The 21,079-nt window shown below is 43.3% G+C and overlaps 1 protein-coding gene across 5 annotated transcripts in view; it reads right to left on the bottom strand.

The window, feature by feature from the left end:
- RNF213 (ring finger protein 213) overlaps positions 1-21,079 on the bottom strand; it is a 135,679-nt gene that overhangs the window by 35,965 nt on the left and 78,635 nt on the right. For all 5 annotated transcript variants that reach the window (XR_007514234.1, XM_049861496.1, XM_049861497.1 and 2 more), the window contains 10 exons: positions 19,421-19,557; positions 18,721-18,816; positions 17,717-17,835; positions 16,815-16,934; positions 16,168-16,295; positions 15,296-15,437; positions 14,873-15,008; positions 11,316-11,507; positions 10,085-10,221; positions 111-265 (listed from right to left, as the gene is read on the bottom strand). Coding sequence is in view for 4 of the 5 variants with exons in the window: in XM_049861496.1 (XP_049717453.1) it covers positions 111-265; positions 10,085-10,221; positions 11,316-11,507; positions 14,873-15,008; positions 15,296-15,437; positions 16,168-16,295; positions 16,815-16,934; positions 17,717-17,835; positions 18,721-18,816; positions 19,421-19,557 (1,362 nt within the window). In the remaining variant the exon portion in view is untranslated. The remainder of the gene's footprint in view (positions 1-110; positions 266-10,084; positions 10,222-11,315; positions 11,508-14,872; positions 15,009-15,295; positions 15,438-16,167; positions 16,296-16,814; positions 16,935-17,716; positions 17,836-18,720; positions 18,817-19,420; positions 19,558-21,079) is intronic.

Raw genomic sequence — 21,079 nt, 5'->3', positions numbered from 1 at the left:
AACAGAAAGCTCTCAGTGCATGCTTTTACATCAAAAATGACCTTTTCCCTGTATTTGCATCCAGTCCACATTACACAAGCCTCGCACTGGCCCCCACAGTCACTGGTTACCTTTAATTCATCCCAGGTAGACACACTCATGGTCAAGAGAAGGAAGTCCTTCAAGTACCAGTAAAGAAGTGTTTGCTGCTGCTCTCCACTGAGTTGGGTGAGAAACCTGCCCAGAGGAGTCTGCTGAAAGATTTCCACCAGCTTCTCTGGCAGTCCTGCAGACAGGAAAGCAAAGAATGGCTCGGGAAAAGAATCTAGATCGTGGCTCTTTCCTTACATCGGAACACCTCAACTTCTCTTGGGCAGGGAGCAGTGACTCTGTAAGTGTTACCAGGGGATAAGGTTCTGTTGAACGGTAGCTCACAGACGAAGGGGAGAGAGCTGCCTGATTTTAGGCAGAATGAAAGGGATAATCATTTTCTAGATGCTTTAGACATTTTTCTAGTGGGATAACAGACACAGGCAAAATCGATGTTAAATTTAAGCCATGAACAACCTAGGGAGCCACCAAAAGATAAAGTATCTGAAGCAGACCAAGTTTTTGTTGCACATTTATTATGTCATAACATGCTTCAGGAACCAAGCATCCAAAGGAATCAGGAATGAGTGGGGCTGGGGTTCTATGACGCATAAACTGGAAACATCTGCCTCATAGGGGTGAGGTGCTGGCCCCAAATCACATGTTGTTATAGAAAAGCAAGGTCAGTTAGGGTGTGGCCCTGAAAAAGAGAGCTACTGTCATCATCAGGTAAGAAACTGTTTCAGGTTTGTTCAGAAAAAGTGGCAGAGATCTTACCTAGAAAAATTAGTTCATCTTTGAATATTTCGACCTGTATTATTTTTTTTCAGTCTCTCATACAAAAATTTATATACACCTTGCTATATACTCCTAGTTGCTCTCCCCATGAGACAGCACACTCCTCTCCACCCTGTATTTCTGTGTCCATTCAGCCAGCTTCTGTCCCTCTCTGCCTTCTCATTTCCCCTCCAGAGGAGCTGCCCACATAGTCTCATGTGTCTATTCGATACAAGAAGCTCACTCCTCACCAAAATATCATTTTCTATCTTATAGACCAGTCCAATCCTTGTCTGAAGAGTTGGCTTTGGAAATGGTTCCTGTCTTGGGCTAAAAGAAGGTCTGGGGACCATGACCTCTGGGGTCCTTCTAGTCTCAGTCAAACCATTAAGTCTGGTCTTTTTATGAGAATTTGGGGTCTGCATCCCACTGCTCTCCTGCTCCCTCAGGGGTTCTCTGTTGTGTTCCCTGTCAGGGCAGTCATCGGTTGTAGCCAGGCACCATCTAGTTCTTTTGGTCTCAGGCTGATGTAGTCTCTGGTTTAAGTGGCCCTTTCTGTCTCTTGGGCTCATAATTACTTTGTGTCTTTGGTGGTCTTCATTCTCCTTTGCTCCACGTGGGTTGAGACCAATTGATGCATCTTAGATGTCGGCTTGCTAGCGTTTAAGACCCCAGATGCCACTCTCCAAAGTGGGACGCAAACGTTTCAATAGATTTTTTTATGCCAGTTGACCTAGATATCCCCTGGAATCGTGGTCCCCAAACCCCAGTCCCTGCTACGCAGGCCTTTGAAGTGTTCGGTTTATTCAGGAAACTTCTTTGCTTTTGGTTTAGTCCAGTTGTGCTGACCTCTCCTGTCTTTCCCTTCACCTAAAATAGTTCTTGTCTACTATCTAATTAGTGAAAATTCCTCTCCCTCCCTCCTTCCCCACTCTTGTAACCATCAAAGATTATTTTCTTCTCTGTTTAAAACTATTTCTTGAGTTCTGATGGTGGTCTCATACAATATTTGTCCTTTTGCAACTGACTAATTTCACTCAGCATAATGCCTTCCAGATTCCTCCATGTTATGAAATGTTTCATGGATTCTTTATTGTTCTTTATCAATGCATAGTGCATAGTATTCCATTGTGTGAATATACCATAATTTATTTATCCATTCATCCGTTGATGTGCACCTTGCTTGCTTCCATCTTTTTGCTATTGTAAACAGTGCTGCAATAAACGTGGGTATGCATATATCTGTTCATGTAAAGGCTCTTATTTCTCTAGGATATATTCCAAGGATTGGGATTGCTGGATCGTATGGTAGTTCTATTTCTAGCTTTTTAAGGAAGCACCAAATCCATTTCCAAAGTGGTTGTACCAATTTACATTCCCACCAGCAGTGTATAAGTGTTCCAATCTCTCCACAACCTCTCCAGCATTTATTATTTTGTGTTTTTTGGATTAATGCCAGCCTTGTTGGAGTGAGATGGAATCTCACTGTAGTTTTGCTTTGCATGTCTCTAATGGCTAATGATCGTGAGCATTTCCTCACGTATCTGTTAGCTACCTGAATGTCTTTTTTAGTGAAGTGCCTGTTCATATCCTTTCCCCATTTTTTAATTGGGTTATTTGTCTTTTTGTTGTTGAGTTTTTCCAGTATCATGTAGATTTTAGAGATCAGACACTAATCGGAAACGTCATAGCTAAAAACTTTTCTCAGTCTGTAGGTAATCTTTTTTACTCTTTCAGTAAAGTCTTTGGATGAGAATAGGTGTTTGATTTTTAGGAGCTCCCAGTTATCTAGTTTCTCTTCTGGTGTTTGTGCACTGTTAGTAATGTTTTGTATACTACTCCTACCATGTATTAGGGCTCCTAGCATTGTCCCTATTTTTAATTCCATGATCTTTATAGTTTTAGATTTTACATTTAGGTCTTTGATCCATTTTGAGTTCATTTTTGTGCATGGTGTGAGGTATGGGTCTTGTTTCATTTTTTTTTTTTAATTTTTATTGTGATTTAAGTGAAAGTTTACAAACCAAGTCAGTCTCTCATACAAAAACTTATACACACCTTGCTATATACTCCTAGTTGCTCTCTCTGTATTGAGACTGCTCACTCCTTCCCTCCACTCTCTATTTTCGTGTCCATTCAGCCAGCTTCTGACCCACTCTGCCCTCCCATCTCTTTTCCAGGCAGGAGCAGCCCACATAGTCTCATGTGTCTACTTGATCCAAGAAGCTCACCCTTCACCAGTATCATTTTCTATCCCATAGTCCAGTCCAATCCCTGTCTGAAGAGTTGGCTTTGGGAATGGTTCCTGTCTTGGGTTAACAGAAGATACGGCGACCATGACCTCTGGGGTACATTTAGTCTCTGTCAGACCATTAAGTCTGGTCTTTTTATTGAGAATTTGAGGTCAGAATCCCATTGCTCTTCTGCTCCCTCAGGGGTTCTCTGTTTTGGTCCCTGTCAGGGAAGTCATCGGTTGTAGCCGGGCACCATCTAGTCCTACTGGTCTCAGGCTGATGTAGTCTCTGGTTTATGTGGCCCCTTCTGTCTCTTGGGCTTGTTTCTCATTTTTTTGCAGATGGGTATCCAGTTATGCCAGCACCATTTGTTAAAGAGACTGTCTTTTCCCCATTTAACTGACATTGGGCCTTTGTCAAATACCAGCTGCTCATATGTGGATGGATTTATGGCTGGATTCTCAGTTCTGTTCCATTGGTCTATGTATCTGTTGTTGTACTAGTACCAGACTGTTTTGACTACTGTGGCGGTATAACAGGTTCTAAAATCAGGTAGTGTGAGGCCTCCCACTTAGTTTTTCTTTTTCAGTATTGCTGTACTTATCTCGGGCCTCTTTTCCTTCCATATGAAGTTGGTGAGTTGTTTTTCCATTGCATTAAAAAATGTCGTTGAAATTTGAATTAGAATTGTATCTATAGATTGCTTTTGATAGAACAGATGTTTTTAAATGTTGGGTTTTCCTATCCATGAGCAAGGTATGTTTTTCCACTTATGGAGGTCTCTTTTGGTTTCTTGCTGTAGTGTCTTGTACTTTTCTTTGTATAGGTCTTTTACGTCTCTGGTAAGATTCTATTCCTAAGTATTTTATCTTCTTGGGGGCTACTGTAAATGGTATTGATTTGATGATTACCTCTTCGATGTTCTTTTTCTTGGTGTAGAGGAATCCAACTGATGTTTGTATGTTTATCTCGTATCCTGATACTCTGCTGAACTCTTGTATTAGTTTCAGTAGTTTTCTTGAGGATTCTTTAGGGTTTTCTGTGTTTAAGATCATGTCATCTGTAAAAAGAGATACTTTTACTTCTTGTTTACCAATCTGGATGCCTTTTATTTCTTTAACTAGCCTAATTGCTCTGGCTAGGACCTCCAGCACAGTGTTGAATAAGAGTGGTGATAAAGGGCATCTGTGTCTGGTTCCTGCTCTTAATGGGAATGCTTTCAGACTCTCTCCATGTTGGCTGTTGGCTTCATATAAATGTCCTTTATTATATTGAGGATTTTTCCTTCTATTCCTAGTTTGAGGAGAGTTTATATCATGAATGGGTGTTGGACTTTGTTAAATGCCTTTTCTGTATTAATTGATAAGATCATGTGGTTCTTGTCTTTTGTTTTATTTATATGATGGATTACATTAATTGTTTTTCTAATACTGAAACACCCCTGCATACCTGGTATGAATCCCACTTGGTCATGGTGAATTTTTTTTTTTTTTAATATAGTGTTGAATTCTATTGGCTAGAATTTTGTTGAGGATTTTTGGATCTAAGTTCATGAAAGATATAGGTCTGTAATTTTCTTTTTTTTGTGGTGTCTTGCCTGGTTTTGGTATCAGGGATATGCTGGCTTCATAGAATGAGTTTGGGAGTATTCCATCCTTTTCTAAGCTCTGAAATACCTTTAGTGTAGTGGTGTTAACTCTTCTCTGAAAGTTTGATAGACCTCTGCAGTAAAGCCATCCGGGCCACGGTTTTTTTGTTGTTGGGAGTTTTTTAATTACCTTTTCAATCTCTTCTTTTGTTATGGGTGTATTTAGTTGTTCTATCTCTGTTTGTGTTAGTTTAGGTAGGTAGTGTGTTTCTTCAAATCCATCCATTTCTTCTAGGTTTTCAAATTTCTTAGAGTACAATTTTGCATAGTAATCTGATACGATTCTTTTAATTTCAGTTGGGTCTGTTGTGATATAGTCCATCTCATTTCTTATTTGGATTATTTGCTTCCACTCCTGTTTTTCTTTTGTCAGTTTGCCCAGTGGTTTATCAATTTTGTTAATTTTCTCAAAGAACCAGCTTTTGGTCGTTAACTCTTTCAGTTGTTCTTCTGTTCTCTATTTCATTTAATTCTGTTCTAATTTTTATTATTTGCTTTCTTCTGGTGCCTTAGGGTTTCTTTTGTTGCTCTTTTTCTATTTTTTCAAGTTGTAGGGGTAATTCTTTGACTTTGGCCCTTCCTTCTTTTTGTACGTGTGCATTTGTTGATATAAATTGACCTCTGAGCACTGCTTTAGCTGTGTCCCACAGGTTCTGATAGGAAGTGTTTTCATTCTCATTGGATTCTATGAATTTCTTTATTCCATCTTTCATGTCTTCTATAACCCAGTCATTTTTGAGCAGGGTATTGTTCAGTTTCCAAGTGTTTGATTTCTTTTCCCTGCTTTTTCTGTTATTGATTTCTACTTTTATGGCCTTCTGGTCAGAGAAGATGCTTTGTAATATTTTAATGTTTTGGATTCTGTTAAGGCTTGCTTTATGACCTAATATGTGGTCTATTCTAGAGAATGTTCCATGTGCGCTGGAAAGAAATTACACTTGGCTGCTGTTGGGTGGAGTGTTCTGTATATGTCTACGAGGTCAGGTTGGTTGATTGTGGCATTTAGATCTTCTGTGCCTTTACTGAGCTTCCTTCTGGATGTTCTGTCCTTCACCAAAAGTAGTGCGTTGACGTCTCCTACTATAATCATGGAGGTGTCTATCTCACTTTTCAATGCTGTTAGAGTTTTTTTGTTTTTTTTTTAATGTATCTTGCAGCCCTGTCATTGGGTGCATAAATATTTAATATGGTTATATCCTCCTGGAATATTGTCCCTTTAATCATTATAAAGTGTCCTTCCTTATCCTTTGTGGTGGATTTAACTTTAAAGTCTATTTTGTCAAACATTAATATTGCCACTCCTGCTCTTTTTTGATTGTTGTTTGCTTGATATATTTTTTTTCTATCCTCTGAGTTTTTGTTTGTTTCTCTAAGTGTAAGGTGTGTCTCTTGTAGGCAGCATATAGATAGATTGTGTTTTTTTATCCATTCTGCCACTCTCTGTCTCTTTATTGGTACGTTTAGTCCATTTACATTCAGTGTAATTATGAATAGGTATGAGTTAAGTGCTGGCATTTTGACGTCTTTTTTTGTGTGTTCTTCACAGTTTCTTTTTCCCACTTAATTTTTTGTGCTGAGTAGTTTATATGTTGTCTTTTCCTCTCATTCGTTGTTGTTGATTTTGTTTTTGCTGAGTCTTTATTTTTTTCTCGCATTTTCTTTCAATGGGTAGGATAGTCTCCTTTGTGGTTACCTTAATTTTTACCCCTATTTTTCTAAGTTTAAACCTAATTTTGATTTATGTATATCACCTAGACTTCTCTCCATATGAAAGATCTATGAATCCATTTTTTAGTCGCTCTTTATTGTTTTAATGTTGACTTCTTTTACATATGACATCTCAGTTTCCCTGTTTTGAGTGCTTTTTTAATCTTGATTTATTTTGGGGATTTCCCTATCTGGGTTGACATCTGGTTGCTCTGTCCTGTGTTCTAGTCTTGGGTTGATATCTGATATTATTGATTTTCTAACTAGAGAACTCCCTTTAGTATTTTTGTAGTTTTGGTTTGGTTTTCACGAATTTCCTAAACTACTTTTTATCTGGAAATTTCCTAGTTTTGCCTTCGTATCTGAGAGACAGATTTGCTGGATATATGATTCTTGGCTGGAAATTTTTTTCCTTCAGTGCTTTATATAAGTTGCCTTCTTGCCTGCATGGTTTCTGCCGAGTAGTGTGAGCTTATTCTTATTGACTGTACTTTGTAGGTGACTTTTCATTTATCCCTAGCCACTCTTAAAATTGTCTTTATCTTTGGTCTTGGCAAGTTTGATTATAATATGTCTTGGTGACTTTCTTTTAAAATGTACTTTATGTGGAGTTCAATGGGCATCTTGGATAGATATCTTCTCATCTTTCACAATATCAGGGAAGTTTTCTGCCAACAAATCTTCAACAATTCCTTCTGTATGTTCTGTTATCTCTCCCTGTTCTGGTAATCCAATCACTCGTAGATTATTTCCCTTGGTAGAATACCACATGATTCTTAGGGTTTCTTCATTTTTTTTAATTCTTTTATCTGATTTTTCTTTGAATATATTGGTGCCAAGTTTTTTTATCTTCAGTCTCACTAATTCTACCTTCAACTTCCTCATTTCTGCTCCTCTGACTTTCTATTGAGTTGTCTAATTCTGTAATTTTATTATTAGTCTTCTGAATTTCTGATTGCTGTCTCTTTATGGATTTGTGCAGCTTATTAAACTTTTTTATTATGCTTTTGAATAACCTTTTAAATTTCTTCAACTGTTTCATCTGTGTGTTCCTTGGATTGTTCTGCATTTTGCCTGATCTCATTCCTGATCTCTTGAAGAGTTCTGTATATTAATCTTTTGTATTCTGTACCTGCTAATTCCAGGAATACACCTTCATCCAGAAGATTCCTTGATTCTTTGTTTTGAGGGCTTGTTGAAGCGATCATGGTGTGCTTCTTTAGGTGATTTGATATTGACTGTTGTCTCCGAGCCATCTGTAAGTTATTGTATTAATTTATTTAATGTTTGCTTCCTGTATCCTAGCTTCTTGGTTTGTTTTGTTTTGATATGCCCAAATAGGCTACTTGAGTGAGCTAGCTTGATTATTTTCACCTCTGAAGCTCTAATGTCCTCTCACCAGATGGCTAGAGCTGTTACCAGGTATATGAGCCTAGGAGTCTGTTCACTTTTCTTGTATGGATTCAGCTCAGGTGTCCAGGTAGTTGGCCATCCAGTGTGTGGTACAGGCTCTGTCCTACAGTCTTAGAGGGGCAGGGGTGATTGATGTAGGTACAGGTATCTGGTTGCAGGAGGGGGTCACGCTCTGAATAAGGCAGGGGACTGACAACCATCCCCCAAGTGTCTGTGAGGAAAGTGCCGCACTGTTCCCTAGAGTGTACAGGTAGGTGGGTTCTGCAGCCACACCATGGGCACCCAATGCTTTTAGGTGTAAGGACTTGGAGGTACCACTTGTCATTGTACCCTTGTTGCAGGTGGCTAGGTGATGTGGGTGCAGCCACCAGTCCCTAGGCCCCTGATGTGGGTAGGTGAGGACCCTGTTTAATAGGCAAAGTGGTGTCAAACATCAAACACACCTCTCCACCGCACAGCTGAAACAGTTGCAGTCTGCCGACAAGGACTTATTCTCCTGAAATGGGCCCACACAGGTCCATGCAGAGGGGAAAGGTATTCAAAGTCCATAGACTGTTTATGCCTGGACAGGAGCCACTTCTGTCCTGAGCTCTCCAGGTTAGTGGAGCTGGCAGATTATCTCTTCCCCCAGTTGTGAATGTGTTCCCTCTCCAAGGCTGGGAGAATGGCTCAGGATGCATGGCAGGACCTATCTCAGGCCCAAGGAAATCAATAGCCACTGAAGCCAGCTTAGGGGCTGGGGATGCGGTAAGATAAATGTGAGTACTTAGCTTTTGCCAAGAGCGCTGTTCTCTGGTTTCAGAGGTGTCAGTAGGCTGTGTGGCTTGCCATCTCTCCCTGAGGAAACTGCACCTGGAACACTACTGCCAGCCCTGCTGCGGTCGCTCCAGGGAATGGTGCCTGAGGCTTTCCAGCAGTTCAGGTCCGGCAACTCCTTGCTGCTTCTGAATCGTCTCTCCTTCCCCCTGCTGCTCAGTCTGTTTTCTCACTTTGCCTTTGATGTTCAGGGCTCCTAGCTTGTCATGTATATAATCATTTCACTTGTTTTTCAGGTCTTTGTTGTAAGAGGGGTCACCGGAATCGTCTGACTTCTCTGCCATCTTGGCTCCGCCCTTGAACTGTATTATTTTTAAGGCAGTACTCTGTATACATGAAGGATGACTTTTCCAAAAAATGCTGTGTTATCATTGGGCTTCCTCAAATGACTATGGCCAGACTCCTTGGCGTCTGACAGCAGGACAAAGTGCTGTGTCTGGGCTGTGCGAGTCAGGAGCAACACAGACAGTCTGTTTGGAGGAAGAAGATGCTCTACTCTAGCTGTAGCAGATGCTGAGAAAGGTTTCAGTGGTGATACCTCCTGAGTCCTGCCACCCCAGCCGTCCAGAGCCTCAGATGGGGAATAGTCAACTTACGACAGGGTGACAGGTTCTCTTCCTGCCAGACATGTCCCATATCACCACATTCCTGGCCACCACGTTACTAAACACATCTCACAGGTGCTTGGCCATGCGACTTCAAGGATTCTGATGCCTGCTGGAGTCTTTCATTCCTTCAGCAGAAATGTCAAAACTAAGGAATTCCATACATTCCATGCTCTTCCCCCAGGAAAATGTCAAAACCACACACTCCAAAATTACCCTCACAATATAGCAGTCACTTGTTTGTGCTGGTTTATTATAAGACAGTTGCTTTGTGAGTAAAAGACTGACTTGCCTATCTCAAGATGGCCTCAGCTTCAGCATCTGTGATATACTGAGCCTTCACAGTGGCCTCACCTTCAGTATCTATGGTGTACTGAGCCCTCACGGTGGCCTCACCTTCAGCATCTGTTATGTACTGAGCCCTCATGGTGGCCTCACCTTCAGCATCTTGGTGTACTAAGCCCTCACAGTGGCCTCGCCTTCAGCATCTGTGGTATACTGAGTCCTCGTGGTGGCCTCACCTTCAGCATCTGTCATATACTGAGCCCTCATGGTGGCCTCACCTTCAGCAACTGTGGTGTACTGAACCCTCACAGTGGCCTCACTTTCAGCATCTGTGGTGAACTGAGCCCTCACGGTGGCCTCACCTTCAGCATCTGTGGTGTACTGAGCCCTCATGGTGGCCTCACCTTCAGCAACTGTGGTGTACTGAACCCTCACAGTGGCCTCACTTTCAGCATCTGTGGTGAACTGAGCCCTCACAATGGCCTCACCTTCAGCATCTATGGTATACTGAGCCTTCATGGCGGCCTCACCTTTAGCATCTGTGATGTACTGAGCCTGGACCCAAAGCTCCTCTAGGTAGTCCTTGATTCTCCAGCTAAATGGGACGTCATTCTCTGAAAGCTTCATGTCATTCTGCACCACAATGCAGAACATCTCACTCTTAGATCTATGGAGCCAAAGGAGGACAAAGAATATGGTTAGTGGGATGTCACTCGAGACAGGACGAGATCTACCACTGATGCCAATTCCTTTCAATCCTCAAAAATAAGGGGCTTCAGTGACTCCAAAGTCAGCCCGTTTGTCCACTTTGCTACTTAGTAACAGCTAATGGTTTCTGTTCGAGGAACTAAAGGATTACCTTAATGTCATCACTTTGCTTTACAAACAACAACGAAAACAAGCCAAGACTGGGAGGGCCAAGAAGTTGCCCAAGGGTCAGACAAAACTAGGTCTTCCAGCATCTACTGTTGTTAGATGCCACTGAGTCAATTTCCTTTCATAGTGACCCCATGCAAAAGAGTAGATGTGCCCCATAGGGTTTTCTAGGCTGAAATCTTTATGGGAACAGATCACCAGGTCTTTCTCCTGTAGAGCCGCTGGGTTGGTTTGAACTGCAAACTTTTCAGTTAGCAGCTAAGCAGTTAACCATTGCACCACCAGTGTTACCTTCCAGGGCGCTGCTCCCCTCCCCCTGCACGTAGAGGCATGGCTTTTCTGGTGGGTCCGTCTTTCATGGTCATCAACAGTGTCTTGTCTTCTAAATAAGTGTCTCCACTGGCAATTCTGAATTCCATTTGCTTAGATGTTCTTCAAACAGCCCACTCCTGAATAGAAGCCCCCCTGTGGTCCAAATAGGAAGCTTCTGGGAGGCCAGCTAAGCACGAGCCCACCAGATCAGCCTCAGGGATAGGTGCCCACCATGGAGTGTGAAGAGCAGGGAAGGAACACACACCAAACGGCTCTCCTAACTGCAGATGCTTGACTGTATGTGAGGGTGAGTTCAGCTCTCTGCACTCTAACGGGTGCTCCCCTAGCAGGGAAATCGAGGAAGCTGAGAGTGAAACAAAGCGATTTCTCAGAACGTCTGTACTTACTTTTGTGACGGTAATGCCATCACCATTTAGGCAGCAAAATGAGTGAACTTAAATGTGATTCTAAAACAGATGCCTGTATTTCATCAAATACTTCCCAGAGCATCTTAAGATTGCTGCAAAGCTATGATATTTTTCTGCTTCCCGTAATAAAATGTTTTTCATTCACCTTGTATCATGCCTCACAGGAGGGATGTCGAGAAGCTTAACATCACTGAAAATAAACATCCAGAGATCTCTCGCCCAGGGTGGAAAATCTGGCTTGATCAGTAGCTCAAGGTTGCCATCTCTGTCGATGAAAGATATCATACTGGCCAGGAGAGGGGTCACCACAGTCTGGACCCGCTTCCAAAGGGTATGCCTGTAGCAGAGGAGAGAGGATGGAATCATGGAGTGAGGGCAGCCTGTTACAGTGTAGTCACGGGAGAGAAGCTGGCCTATTACAGTGTAATCATGGGAGAGGGGGCTGCCTGTTACCATATAATCATGGAGAGAGGGTGGCCCTGTTACAGTGTGATCATGGAGAGAGGGCGGATTGTTACAGTGTAATCACAGAGAGAGGGTGGCCCTGTTACAGTGTTATCACGGAGAGAGGGCGGATTGTTACAGTGTAATCACAGAGAGAGGGTGGCCTGTTACACTGTGATCATGGAGAGAGGGCGGCCTGTTACAGTGTAATCATGGGAGAGCAGGTGGCCTGTTACAGTGTAATCACAGAGAGAGGGTGGCCTGTTACACTGTGATCATGGAGAGAGGGCGGCCTGTTACACTGTGATCATGGAGAGAGGGCGGCCTGTTACAGTGTGATCATGGAGAGAGGGCGGCCTGTTACAGTGTGATCATGGAGAGAGGGCGGCCTGTTACAGTGTAATCATGGGAGAGCAGGTGGCCTGTTACAGCGTAATCATGGGAGAGAGGTCAGCTCTGTTACAGTATAATCAGTGCAGTGTAATGAATTATGCTCATGTGGCCTTTCTAGCCATGATCTTGTAACTCCCTCCCATATGATTGGGCAGGACTGTGTGATAGGGTAATTGTAGCCCACCACGGGGATTGGCCAGTTTTGCCATCCCATTGGGCTTGAAATGAGCCACCCCAGAGGTGGGAAAGAGAACAGCCTACCACCACCAAGGAAGCGTAGACCGGCAGCAGGGACCGGCAGCAGAGACCTGCAGGAGAGATGGTGCAGTGGGCTTCCAGGCCTATGCAGCTGGAAACCTGAGTGGGTTTGGGCAGAGACTGAGGGCCAGGGAGAAGACTATGCCTGACCCACGAATCTGGGACTTTCTAGCCTCCGCAGCCGTGTAAGCCATTTCCTTTTTATGGTTCGGTTCATGAGTTCCGTGAGACGTTATAGCAATTTAGGGAACCTAATTTTAACACAGGAGCGAGAGTACAGAGAGGAGAGGGAGTAGTTGATGTTAGAGATGTCGGAGCAGTAAAGCAGCTTGGGAAAGTTGGACATTTGGGACATCTTTGACCTCTGCCTCATAGGAACCAGCTTTGTGCTGATCCTTATTAAACAAATTATTCGTTTATTAGTGTGGGATTCCTGTTGTCTTTTGACATCTGGCTCCTCCTTGAAGTATCACAAAACACCTCGTCTTCTAATTTGCACACCATAGCTATAGCTATAAATTGAAATTTTTATCACCTTTAAGTACTAGAAAAGACACTCAGAATTGGAAATTTCCAGGATTAGAAGCAGGACTGAATTGGAGCTTACTTTTAATCTAATACACTGTAGTTAGTTGATTTAAAAGGCCAAGTAGTATTTGCTTTGTTATACAACTATTTCTCAGAGGAAGTCATCCTAAGATTCCATGAATAAAGACAGTAATTATCAAATTCATTTGGAAAAAATGTTATTGTGAGAAAGAAATCAGTTGTGGATAGAATATAATAAAGAAGAAGAGACCAAAGTAAATTTCAGATCATGTTAGACAAGACAGCACATATTTATTTAGGACTTAGTTTTTGTTGTTGTTGTTGTTGATGAGATCTGAGTATTATATAAATATATGTGTATATATTTTGTTGTTAATTGATTTGCTAACTACATTTTGTAGTTATATGTTTATATATAACAAAAAAACTAAATCATTTCAAAATTCTTGTAGTAAAGCATAAGAAATTTATGACTAGATAACTGATGTTGGGAAGAAAAATGTAGGCTCTATTTTAAAAAGAATTAAAGGAGTAGTTTTTTTAAGTATATAGTGCACAGAAACTTGGAGAGAATTTAGAAACATCTACTGAGAAAACAAAGCATGCCGGTGATCTAAGAGATCACTTGGTTTATGGAAAAATACTGAAATGGAAAAAATGTAGAAGACTAGAAAAGTGACAGATAACAGCTGGCTGGGGGAGAAGTGGGGCAGTGGTTGAGGATTATTCAGCTGTACCCGGAGATATATACAGAGCTGGGAGTGGGAGAAATTAAGACTATAAAGAGTTGGACTGTTTAACGTGGAAAGAGCAATAGATCCAAGACCAGAATGCACTGGGATGGTGAGTAGAGTCAGTCATCAAAGGCATAAGACCAGCAGGCTCCTAGCACACGGCTGACTGCTGCGACAGGCGAATTCAGCGGATGCACTTCCTTCCGGTAGGTGCAGATGCTGCTCGGACTGTGCCGGCAGCCACCGAGTGAGAGCAAGGCAGTGCTCAGTGCTGCGGCTGCAGCAGTGCAGTGAAAAGTGGGGCCCCCAGGACAGCTTTGAACACCTGGCAGGTTTAGGAAGTTCAGAAACTGAAGGGGCAGTCAGTGAAAGGGGAGACTGAAAATACAGAATTTTAAAAATACGAATACAATCTATAAGGCATAACCAAGGAAAAGGAAAATACTTCTAGGCTCATACCTGATCTTATAAAATTCCCTCAGAAGATACAATTAGGAAAGAAATTAAGGATAACTACAGAAAAAAGCAGGAGCAAAAACCTCCTATGATAACGAAACCAGCATAAATAAGCTCCCACTGTCCATTTAATGGTGGTATTCACTGCTGTCCCCTCCTGCTGGCCACACAGAGGCCTGTGCCCAAAGCCGACTCAGATCCCGGTCAGAGAAGCTGGGCCTGGAAGAGCCTCACAGAGTAGGTAAACTTCCTTTTAGAGATAAGGAGAAGATGAACTGCCAGAGTGATTAAGTCACTGGTCTAAGAGGAGACTGCCAACCAGGGATGGGTGGACTGTTCATATGGGACCCGGAGCCATCCCTTCTCCTCCAGGACATGTGACCTCTTCAGAGGTCATCAAGATTTACTGCTGAGGGAAGGGTCAAGGTTTTACGGAGAAAGGACCATGGATGATAAAGGAATCCTCCTGGATTCTCTTTCTGAGGTCACCGTTACTTTACACAGAAGCCCTGGGGAGATCATTTCTGTCCCCTCCCTGCATGTCACCATCTTAATTTAATGACCTGAAACAGTGTCCACTTCAGCGGTTTATGACAAGCTGGTGAATGTTTACCATTCTACAAGACATGTCCTATTTTTTATCATGAACAATTTTAAACACACAAAAGTAGAAACAAATAGCCTCAAAGAGTCACCATCCAGATTCATCCTGTGCTCTTTCGAAAAAAGAATTAAAGCTTTGAATTACTGAGCATGTAACAAGGACATGTCTCACTGCACTTCCCAGGTTGGGAGAAGATGCAGGCAGGAGGGTGAGCTCTCTGCCACCACCTTTAAGCCACGCCCTTGTTTCCTTTCATCATAGTACCTGAACGTGCCCGCCTCCTGGAGGGCTTCCTGATTGGACGCTTCCCGTAGTACCCACTCCTTCAGATTGTACATGTTCTCTTCTTGCTTCTTCAACAGAAAATAGAGGCGCTCCTTGGAGACCCTCAAGAAAGAAGCTGTAAGGAGACAGAGGAGACGTCCAGTGAACACACCCCTCAGACACTGAGTGGTGGGCTCGGGAAGGCTTTCAGACCCACTCCATCAATGAAGGACGAGGCCTTTGCTTTGGCCAGTCCAATTCTACAGCAAACTCCCAGAGGTGCTCCTGGATTCCCACTGAGTCAGCTGCTTCCGGGAGCCACAGGGGACTGAAAGGGCACCCGCTCATTTGACGGAACGACTCACACAACTAAGGAAGAGGCCACACTGGGGACAGGCAAGAAGAGAGGGGTGAGGACCATACCTGTGAACTCATCGTCTTTGCTGAAGAGGCTGAGAAGAATCTCTACTCTCCTGGTGTTGCACGTAAAGCTCTTGTTCTGGTCTCTCAGCATCCCCACAGCACTCTGCACACAGCTTCTCAGGAGTCTGGTGGTGTCCAGCATCTGGCGCCACCAACACAATACGTGAGATGGAACCTCAGGGTCAGCATGCAGGAAGCCACACAGTGTGCTTCATGTACAGACGACACTGCTGACCCACCACCAACTGCTCCCAACGGCCCACCCAGCGATCAAGGAACAGAGCGAATCTAACGAGTCCTAGGCCTTTGCCTGCAATTCTCAAGTAACACCAATGCCAAAAGGATCCCTGGTGGTTCAGTGGTTGAGTACTCAGCTGCTAACAGAAAGGTCACTGGTTCAAACCCACTGTTCCACAGGAGAAAAAACCTGGTGATCTGCTCCTGTAAAGATTTCCACCTGGGAAGCTCTGTGGGGCAGCTCTGCTGTGTCCTCTAGGGTGGCTGTGAGTCAAAATCGATGTGACAGCACACACCATCACCAGCAGCACCAATACTGGGTTACCGTCGTGTTAACTCTGACTCATGCCCACCCCATGTATATGAGAGCAGAACTGTGAACCATAGGGTTTTCAGTGGCTGATTTTTCAGAAGTAGATCAGCAGGCCTTTCTTCTGAGGCACCTCTGGGTGGACTCGAACTTCCAACCTTTCCATTAGCAGCTGAGCACATTAACCTTTTGCAGCATCCAAGGACTCCGACATTTCTGGAGTAGCAGGGGGAAAGCAAAGATAACTCTGGCTAGAAAATTACAAAGATACAGTTCAAAAGCATCACAAGCAGGGCACCGGGAGGCCTAGAGAGCTGGCGCTTACCTCACTGCTTCCCAGCCCGGAGACTTCACTCTCCGTGGCCTCAGAGCTTTCTGTTTCCATTTCTGCCTCTGCCGTTTCCCCTGACCCACTCATCTCTGCTTCCATCTCCTCCTCTTCATCGTGGTTCTCTGCCACGGAAGCAAAAGCAATCAGGTTACTATTCAGAAGGTGACGTGGGCAGCACCAGCAACGGTTCCTGTGAGTGTACGCACTTAAAAGCTACCTTTACAGGTATGTCCTGGTACCTCTGCCAATGGGGTTCCCAAATGAAGCAATATTTGTCATACAGATGAACTTCAAATTCACCCACTCAGTGTGGCTCACTGGTGGCCACCCCTTACTCTCGCCCTTGGCTCCGATACAGAAGCCAAAACAAACAGAACCTTTAGACACCTTCCGTAGGTGCTCTCCACAGAGATCTACGATTCCACGTGGGGCATCGCCTTCTGCCTGGAAGCGGTAGATGGTGCCTGGGAGCAGTCAGACTGGTCAGTTGAGCAAATGTCCTGAGCTCCTGCTATCGGGCAGGTGCCAGGAGCCAGAGGGCACTAAGGCCGGGTGGTCCTGCTCGCCAGCACCCACAGTGCACTGCCCGTCGCACCACATCCACCATCTTGCATCCCCAAAGACCTCAAGTCAGGACTCACCCTCAGGCTTGTCCTGTGGCTTGAACAGTTGGCTGATGGAGACGTCTTGCAGTTTGGTCACATCGGAAACCATGATGGTGGATCTGTGGAGGTCGTCAATGTGCACAGACTGCCACAGCCCTGTGAGGGAGAAAGCCACCCAGGGTCTTCTCAGGTCTCTTCAGAGATCCTCTTGTCGGTCCTAAGCACAGACACGCCGCACGTCCTGATGCATCAGTACACTGCTGCTGAGCGAGTGACTTGTGTCCTACATCTAAACCCTTGAGCTCCTCCTGCAGAAACCACTGATCATTCCTGTTGCCATGAACAGCCTAACATGGAAATTGGTTTTAAGAACTGAAATAACTGACTTGTAAAGGGTACCTGAATGGAGTTTGTTGTTATTTTATGCCTCTGTTGTTATATTTGCTGTGTCATAATTAATAAACGTGACTGAGACACTGCAAGGTTTGTCCCCCATTAGTGTTTCTATAAACTGTCGTGTTCCGTTTCTGGAATACCACTTTTCTTATGGAATAGTCGAAGGTCCATTCCTCAAAAAAAGGGAGGGATTTTAAGGTAGCATTTCCTCCCCCATCCCCAGAAACAGGCATAAACTATCAATGCATTCACAATGAGTGCTAGTCGGGAATATCTTCTCCGCAATATCCGTATAAGAAAAGGTGATGAGCCAGAGCCAGTAATCAAATGTTTCACCCACAAGTAAAATAACAGAATGCTGTATGTTGTAGCACTGAGTCCAAAGACTAGTGTCTTTTTTGCAGTAATTAGTGGTAAGAAATCTAATTACGTCTAAAAGGATATTGAGGTTAACATTGTAATTGTAGACTTGCACAGCATAGGACCAAATTAGAAATAATGCAAACTTTATTTAAATATCTTCACTAATATTTTGATCCCACCTCCATGGAATCCCACATAGGACGTTCCACTTCCCATTCGGGGCAACTTTGTGATGAAGTAGACGGAGATGCAGCCCTTATCTGCCCGGATCTTGTTGATCTCGTTTACAGCAGAGTACCTATTTAAAAACAAGCAAACAGAACCAAAGTTGTGAAATGGCTGAAGGGTATCCTGGTAGCTATTATGTTCACTATCACATTCTCATCTTCGTTTTTTTCTTGCTTTAAATACATTTCATACCCCCACAATTTTTATCTTTTCTCTTATCGGAGAATGAGTAAAAGTTCTCATCTAGTCAGCTCCTTGTCTGCGTCCCTCTACTCTGAAGTAGCGTTCCTTTAGCGACTAGAAGCCTGTCTTCTGATCCGTGATGGGCTTGCCTGCCACTAAGGGGAGGCTAGGCCAACTTTCCATTCCAGGAATCTGAGCTCTGTGGGCAATGCAATTCCTTCATGCCACCAAGAAGCACAGCGTTTCCCACTAGGATCTAATCAGTCTTGAAATGAAATATGGTTTCCAATGCTTTAAGAGGTGCAGAAATCACTTTTCCTTTAATATTAAGAGCTAAGAAACAGAGTTAATTGTAAGAGTATCGGCTTTCTCCTGCAAACACTATAGAAATATCAATAAAACAAATGAAAGCATTTACATACTGTTATTGCCCTTGAATTTGCAGTAAATTCAAGTTGTGTAATTCAGAACTGACAACTACTAAAACATGTCTGCAAACATGTCCTTCAAGAATAGCCTTTTATATCCTGCTAATATTATATTTATACTTAGTGCATTTTACTACTTTGTGTTGTCGGTAGCCCTTACTTTTTTTTGAAAAGTTTAACCTTCTGTTTCTCAAGTCCATGTTTGGGGAAATAAGGGTAGAGAATTTGCTTATCTTTGTTTCTGTACTTATTATATATACTCTTTTAGGGAAGATATTCCTTAGGAGCTTCTGAATGAATTTTGAGTTTTCTATGTATTTCTGAGAAAAATGCTAAAAACGTACCTAGCTGAGGCAACGAGCTGAGCGCCATGAGCCCCGTCTTCGAAGTCTGTCTGAATAATGAGGATTTTACATCTGGCTGTGTTAGTCAGGCATTTTCTGAAAGAGAAAAAAATTAATCAAGTGAATTCTGTGTCCTAAAAAAAGGGTATCAAAATTTCCAAAAGTGACAGGAAATATAAAGGCTACACAAAAAATAGTATTCAGGGGGATTTTCCTCTATAAGATGAGGAGGCAATCCTGAAGAAAAAAAAAACAAACCCTAGTAAGTGCTTCCCAATCAGATATAAGGAAAATGGTTTTAGGAAAGATATTAATGACAGTACTGAGTGGAAGATAATAGAGATAAGAGGAACCCTGGAGGAAATGAACAACTATTCTTTCAGTCCCATGTCTTAGGTGCATATTAACCAATGCTGGTGACAACACCAGTGATTATTGCAGACACAGAGTCACTAGTTGCACACCCCAAGTGTGTCAGAGTAGAACTGTACTCCATAGGATTTCCATGGCTGATTGTTTGGGAGTAGGCTGCAAAGCCTTTCTTCCGAGGTGCCTGAGGGTAGACTCAAACCGCCAACCTTTCAGTTAGCAACTGAGCACTTAATCATTTGCATTACACGGGGCCTCCAGGCATACAGTAATGAAATACAAAGTGTCTAAGTGGGGATGGGGGGTGCAGGGGGAAGGTGGGGAACCTCACCGGACTTCTTTGAGGAATGAGTACTCCGTGTCAAACTGCTGCAGGGACAGGATGGTGGGCCTCAGAGCCCTGCCCTTCACCTTGGATTCTAAAATCCAACAGTCTTGACTGGTGAGCAGTCTGGAGAAAGTGGTGATCTGTAAAGTTGGGATGCAAGTGATTTGCGAAGATTCACATAAAGGTGTCACGTCCTCCAAGATAAATATCTTTTATGTGCTCAGCATTGTGTGACTGGTGCACAGACAGAACAAGCATCCGAGCCCAAAGGCGTTTTCAAAAACTGGCAGTGCTCGGACAAATAGAATCTATGGGGACCAAAAAGCATAGAGAAGATGCTTCCTGCCCCTGAGGTGCCTTAGTCTTCTTCCCAGAACCTAGTATCTCTTCCTGTTTTGGTCACTTTTGAAGTTCTGCTGATCTATTAGGACTTGGCGCAAATACCACTTCTTCCTTGTAATCTTGCTTCCTACCTTCAGTGGAGTTAGTTGTTGATTTCCCTGCCTTCCCACAGCTGTTAGCTCTTCTCCTTTACCACACTGAGACTCTCCTAAGGGCTCCTGACTTTCTGTCTCCAGCCCAGACCCTAACTCTGAGGTCAGATTCCTGTATCCAACTGCATGATGAACATGCTACTCAGATATTACAAGCATCAAAACCTATCCCAAGTGGAATTTGTCATTGCCTCCCCCAAACTAATTGGCCATTCCTAGATTCCCTATCTTGAGTAACCACAACAAACAACAACCCATTGCTGTCGAGTCAATTCTGACTCGTAACTACCCTATAGGACAGAGTAGAACTGCCCCATGGAATTTCCAAGGAGCGCCTGATGGATTTGAACTGCTGATCTTTTGGTTAGCGGCTGTAACACTTCACCACTGTACCACCAGGGGGTTTCCTGATTAACCATAGTGCTGGTCATCTAAGGAAGAATCCAAGGTGTTACCCCTAGACTCCTCCGTCTTCCAGCCCCAGGATGGAATCAGTTATAAGCTCTGCCAATTTGTATCCTATTTCTCAATTCCACCCCTTCCTCTATTTTGCTTGAACTGGTACAGCAGCCTCCCGGCTTGTCTTTTATCAGACTTGGTGTTTCTATCTCCCAGGGAGTGGGGCACAACAAAAAGACACATCTCTCAATGATGCCCCTCTAGACAAAAAAATCTGAACTCCTAGTGCAGCAAACACGGCCATCCATGAAGTCTCTCTCACGGTTATCTTGTCCTCATTTCTCAGCATGCACAGACGTGAACTCTGAGCTCTTTCAATGATGCCCTTCTGGTTTCCTGCACACACCATGTTGTTTTCCCCTTGACACCTTTGCTCAAGTGAGGCCCTCTGCCCAAATGTTCTTCTAGCCATGCTTCTCAGCTCAGCTCAGGGACATCTCTCAATGAAAGGCTCACCTGACCTTTTCTCTTGATTCTCTTTGCACCTCTGCATAGCATTTATCACAATATACTGACTACCTGTTCTACATCTGTCCGTCCATCTTTCACTGCAAGCTGGCTGAGGACAAGAAAAGTGCAAATGTGGTTTTATATCCTTAGTGCCCTCAGCTCACTTCTTGCATGTGATACTCTATTTGTTGAAAGAAATGTGTTAGTTTTACGGTCTGCACAGAGCACTATACAGAAATAGGCACTCGAAACTTGGTTA

This window comes from Elephas maximus, chromosome 19 (assembly GCF_024166365.1).
Source record: "Elephas maximus indicus isolate mEleMax1 chromosome 19, mEleMax1 primary haplotype, whole genome shotgun sequence".
Lineage (NCBI taxonomy): Eukaryota > Metazoa > Chordata > Mammalia > Proboscidea > Elephantidae > Elephas > Elephas maximus.
Note: the sequence above shows the minus strand (reverse complement) of the source record. Positions and strands in the feature narration are given on the sequence as shown.